The 6,305-nt window shown below is 40.3% G+C and overlaps 1 protein-coding gene across 1 annotated transcript; it reads right to left on the bottom strand.

The window, feature by feature from the left end:
- LOC124119230 lies at positions 1-5,871 on the bottom strand. The gene is made up of 6 exons (XM_048397938.1): positions 5,796-5,871; positions 5,258-5,327; positions 4,626-4,982; positions 1,759-1,839; positions 1,253-1,366; positions 1-601 (listed from the first exon to the last, which is right to left on the bottom strand). The coding sequence occupies exons 2-6, from the start codon at positions 5,322-5,324 to the stop codon at positions 258-260; spliced, it is 963 nt and encodes a 320-aa protein (XP_048253895.1). The 5' UTR covers positions 5,325-5,327; positions 5,796-5,871; the 3' UTR covers positions 1-257.
- Between the last annotated feature and the right edge of the window lie 434 nt (positions 5,872-6,305).

Below are 6,305 nucleotides of genomic sequence, written 5' to 3'. Positions count from 1 at the left end.
TAAACTAATTATTCGACTATGACATACATGTATTACGACGTCGCCTACACCATCTCAAACAATAACCCTTAATGAAGTGGTAAAACGAGTTCTACGGAAAAAAAATAAATACCAAAATCATAGCCTCTTCCAAGTTCCTACTCAAATCCTGAGATATATTTGTTCTCCCGCCTTAAATTAAAACCATCATTCCGCGATAATATTGCGGGAATGATGCTTAGACCTACGTAAATCCCTATCAAATATGAAAATATTTGTCATTCACTTTTAGTGTGACGATAAACAGTATCTGATGGTGTGTGTGTTGTGTCCAGTGACATGCAGGGCCTCGACACCGAGTCTTCAGCCTGATGAGCTGACGCTGCCACACCTTCCTGTAACATGTCGGGATGGTTGCTGGGCACTGCAGTGTCCTCGTAGGTAGCTTCGTCGTCGACAGCGTGGATGTAAAGGTCACTGTGCATCTCCATGGCGTCTCTGTACATTGGTTCAATGAGAGACACCGGTCTGATGCCGACGAGGTCGGTGTAGATGCCGCTGTCATGGTTACATCCGTTAGGCGTCAAATTGTAATCGTTTTCTTCTGTGCTTGGTTCTACATCTGGAAGTACATTGTCAGTGACCTGTGTTTAGACTGACTGAATGAAATGGGCTTCACACATTGTACCCATGTCGGGAATCGAACCCGGGTCTTCGGCGTGACAAGCGAAAGCTTTAACCACTAGGCTACCCGACCGTCCCCTGTGTTTACAGGTGTTTCAGAATTGTACTTCACACAGTGAAATATACGTACCATAAACGGCAGATAGGATTGTGTTTCTAAATAACACTGACTTCATATTTTTCCCTTCGGTATACCTCGGATAGGAATAGGTTCTTAATGACAACGATTTCCTAGGGTCATGATTCATCAACATCAACAGCAACTCATTTATGGCTTTGACTACTAGTGTAACTATCTATATATTGCCCTAGTGAACAGTGGTGGCTTGACATTGATAATTATGAACAAGGAACTCCATTTGAGCGATTGAATATCCTCCTGCACCCCATCACCTTCAGTCACCTGTAAATACCACAGGAATCACCACCGCTGTCGGGACATACTGTACCTGTATTGTGAGGGTGCATTAGCTGAGGACATATGTTATAGAACCTATTAAAGTTAGGATGAACGCCATACAAACCACACAGTGTTGAATGGAGAATTCTAATATACTAATTTAAGTTCCATTTCAATGATTTCATTCACCTTTGGTTTTCTGCCTGTGTGTTCCCATCACTCGGTACCAGATGAGGACATTGACAGCAACGGCGATGACGAGCACAGCTCCAACACCAGCAGCTACTGGGGCGAGGATTGAATCTGAAACACCACCAACAGGAACATGTGTCTTCATGTGGTACTGGACTTGGAGCGATGTCATGCAGAAACTCTTACCCGAATCAGATACCTCATCTCAACACAGAAATATTTAGAAGCTGTAGTGTCATTGAAGACACGGCCGTTTTATAAAATCGCATTTTAAGAATAAAAAAAAAATAATGTCTTTTTTAATTACAATCATATTAAATTTATTATTCCCTATCTACCAAAACGTATGAGGGCTTTACCATACTGTCTGGTATCCCTACCTGAATGTAATGACCCAATGGCCTAGTCACTGTATCTACCTTGGTAAATAGTTCAAGACTTTACTAAGTTATGTTAACATGGTCTTGGCGTTGCTGTGAGCTAAACCAAGAAGTGTTACGTACAACATGGGGTGACATTGCCAGCGCAGTGTACTGGTGTTGTCGCAGTCGGTGGGGGAGTTGGAGTTGTTATGGTAGATTCACCTGAACAGATTGATTACAACACAATATGAAACATGAATTATTATAATTGTACAGTGATAACACCTGGCGTCCAGGCGGACAGTGTAAAGATTATGGGGGAATCTGAATCTGAAATGACGGAGGCTTCAGAATATTGGGGTAGGAATGTTTCAATGTCTACATCGGTCAGTGACACGGCTGTACATGTGTACCAGCGTCTGACTCTGGAGTGAGTTAATATACAGGTTAGATATATCACAGCGTAATGGGCGGGGTCAGCCCTGAGTGGCGCAGATCGTGGACGTACTCTTGCCCCCATCCATCATACACAAACCTATATATTGAACATGTTGTGAGAAACCAGACAAAACTCAATTTTCAAAATGTCCCGTTTCGGAAGTAGAAATAAATAAACACGACATGTCCATATCTAATTGGAAACACAGGAAAGCGACTGGTAGGTAAAAATATATTTTCCTCCACGACTTTCGCAACCTGATGATAACAACTATTGCCTGTGCCCGTTGTATCGATCACGTTGACGATAACAACACTTTCCTTTACAAGGTGATCCACCTTCTGTGTACACAACAATTCACTTTCCACCACCTCGCTATTGGGTAGTTGCTATGGTGGCCTGGAGGGGACATCGCGAGACAGCGATAAAGCGATAACACGAGACGAGAAAGCAATAGCACGAGAAGAGAAAGCGATAGCACGAGACGAGAACGCGATAAACTGATCATGAGAAGGCGAGAGAGCGAAATAGCGATAGAAGCCAGAAAGTATGGTGGCCGAGAGGGAACATTGCATTATCGCCTTCAGTCATGGCGTCGATAAAGCGATGACACAAGACGAGAAAGCGATAGCAACAAAGTAGAAAACGCTAACACGAGACGAGAGAAAGCGATAATATATGGTAATTGTTCATATAATTTATTGATAAAATGATAGTTATCATGCTATCTGGCTATATAGCCTAACAAGTTGAACTACCTTCTGTGTACTATGGTGACCGAGAGGGGACATCGCTTTATCGCCTTAAACTACGGCCGTGATTAAACGACAACATGACAATATCCCCTCTCGGCCACCATGATGGTGGCCTGTGTCATGTTTATATGTTTCTCCACGATGAAAAGTATATACGTAAAACAACATTTACATATAAGTTGTTAGACCACAAATTATAACCATTAAGGGGCGAACTATTTAATATAAGGGTGGGGGTTGAGGGAGTCATTTTGTTGTGTCCTTCAATTTTAGTGACTAATGTGTTTTTACTTCATAAAAGTCGTAAATGTGATAGGGGCTTAATTTGTTGGTGTTCCTCAACTTGTTTTGATTGGTATATGACGTAATACTGCAAATGCCATGATAAGGTTATCTTAAATATTCTTTTTGATATTTGATTTATGATCGACTTGCATTTTGTCTCTTGTCTTATAAAATCTACATGTACCGGGATATATTTACTTGCATGTAGTACGTGTAGTTTGATAAACATTGCTATGAGGGGATGAATGATTATGGTTTTTCTCCGTTTTTAGCAATATCACAGCGCTGAATGGGCTTCACGCATTGTATCCTTGTGGGAATCGAACCTGGGTCTTCTGGGTAACTACTAGGTTTCCCTAACACCCCTACTGCTGGGGACAATGGTGTGATCACACCTGATGTGTGTACTTGGGTAAATATGGAGAGACATCCTAATTAGTGTGGTCACACTGTTAACATTAATAATCATCTGTCATTCTAATAATTTATTTATACTTTAAGTATAGTTATTAAATAGGTTTTTGCTGATATGCAGTTGATCCATTCCTATAATTTTCACAGCTAATTTGTCTTTTATACCCAGAATTTGTCAACATTTTGCAGTGAATACATTTGTTAGATATAAATACAGAATGTTATCTTGTTTGCATACACGCCTGTGTTTAATTTGTTTTATTGTAGTAAATTAGCATGATCCACATGTACATACACTTAAACGTAAAAGTCTTGCTACTTTATTTCGCAAATAATCCGTGGATTAATTGCGAAACTTTATTGACCCTTTTATGGGACTAACTAGATTCATATCGCCCGGGCGTCGACTCAAGCATTGAATGGGATTGCAAGTTATACCCTTCAACGTTTATATGAGGTTTAGGATGCCCCTGTATTGAAATCTCAATATATTTGTTTTGGATGTTAATAACCGGCTTTATTAATAATGTTATGGATCTTCAACCCTTTTTGACAATCTCTGTTATCAAACTTTACTATTTTTTGTAAAAGAAGATCAGTCACAGTGTACAAAGAACATATTTCTAATCTATGAATCAGTTAAATTATTTTTGAGAAACATGATTAAACTATTTTGTTTTTGTTTAATGCCGCAACTGGGATACGATGACATGCATCAGCCAATTCAGCGAGTCTTACCACCCGACCCCGTTAGTCGCCTCTCACGACAACCATAGTCGCCCCTTACCGCAAGAATTGGTTGCTGAATGATTAAATAAAGTACGACGGTTTCCTACATGTCCAACCACTGAAGGGATGATTTGAACCCTGCAGGTTGGAGACATGTGTTGGAGCTCAATCACAAACAGGTGCTCTATTGTTTTCACCAAATAGAATTAACACAGTGTCTTCTTTGGATACTTTAATATAATATATTTAATATAGACCGTAAAGACACATTATTTGTTTCCTACAGGGTAGGGCATGTGTAACTTATTTTAAGTAAAACAGGGGCTTAATTATATATTAGGATCAAATCTCTTCACGCCCCGAAAATCAAATGGTTGCTTTCTTACAAGGCAGTAGTCCAAGTCCTTGGATCCTTACAACATTGCTGAACGCTGGGCCGTTGCTGCACGTCCACACCGACCCGGCATCAAGCGTGGAGTTGATGGTTAGGACGAGGGTGTGGCCAAGGAGGTGTGCTGCCACAGCGATACGTTCAGCAACTGAGAGGTATTCCACGTGGTCACTGTTCTTGTCAAGAACAGATGTTGGATTCTGGTGACTTGTTTGGAACATCTTCACGGAGTTCCTGTACCAGAGTGCTGTTGCTATGGTGTTGCCCCTGCTGTGCCTACAGGTCAGACTGAATGGCCTCTCTCCCACGGCCGGCATCGGGTCTGAGGTGAGGTCGTACAGTATGGACGACGCTGTCAACAGTCAACAGCTTAAATCGAGCGAACTAGTGACTTTTCTGAAAGCTTTTGTTTCTTGGGTTATGTATTACTACATACTGTTTTTAGACGCAGCGCAGGAAATCATGGGGTACTTAAAACTTGGACAACATGATTATTCGTTACTTTTGTAGAATTCTACAATGTTGCAAAGGTGAGTTGACAGCATGTATCAATTCATCAAATGTTTGGGTTTTTTTATAAATATAAAATATTGATAAATATCAAAATATAATATTGTTTACTCAAACCAGCTAGTGCAGTGACTTCCAGATAGATCAAGGTCTTCAATGACTGCTCCGCAAATGTAACTGACATCCTCTGTAAAGAAAGCGACAATGTGGACAAACAACAGTCAAATACGTACATTTGGAGGCATTTCAGTGAAAGAATATGGACCTGACGGGGATCACGCGGGGTCAGTGGACAAAGACACACAGTGAGGGAAGGGGTTTCCAGTCTCAGATCCTGCACGACCCGCCCTACTTCGTGATCTAATTTAACATTAAGCAGTGAAGCCATGACATAAATGATATACTGTTGAAGACGTGTTAATCCCAAACTCACTCACTATGACCATACCTCGATATACTATATTCGATGCGGTTTACTTGTTTTTCGGAAGTATTAAAGATATTCGCGAAAATAGCTTTCTGTTTTATATAGTTTTGGTTAATATTTTATCTATTTAAAAGTTATAGAGGAACACCTATAAACCTTGCATTCTCCGATTAGACAGACATATTTTGATTGCATACATTGCGAAATATACTAACTGAAAATACTTACATTTTCTGTGTATTTAGAACAACGGTGAATTATAGACGTCTAAAACCAATAGTTACACTGTATTAATACTGACAAATGATCGTGTAAAGTATTACATAAGGATGTTATCAAATAATCAAGTATACAATAATAACACATTATATTACAATGCATATATTTCCCTATCACGAGCAGGATAGTACGCTGAAATCAATAACTGAAATTATAGTGCTCAAGATAAAAAGATCGTTTTGGTTGGGGTTTGTTTGCATGTTTGTTTGTTTGTTGTTTGACATCATGAGCATCGACCCACGCAATTTGGATTCGATGACATGCACCAACCAAGTCAGCGAGCCTGACCACCCGATCCCGTTAGTCGCCTCTTACGACAAGCATAGTCGCTTTTTACGGCAAGCACGGGTTTGTGAAGGCCTATTCTACCCCGGATCTGCATGGGTCTTGCATGTGACAGCGTGAACCTATAGAAAGTATGGTTATACGGTGTAAACCCTGCACATGTTTGATCAACTT

Source organism: Haliotis rufescens, unplaced genomic scaffold, assembly GCF_023055435.1.
Source record: "Haliotis rufescens isolate VD_foot unplaced genomic scaffold, xgHalRufe1.0.p SCAF_18, whole genome shotgun sequence".
Lineage (NCBI taxonomy): Eukaryota > Metazoa > Mollusca > Gastropoda > Lepetellida > Haliotidae > Haliotis > Haliotis rufescens.
Note: the sequence above shows the minus strand (reverse complement) of the source record. Positions and strands in the feature narration are given on the sequence as shown.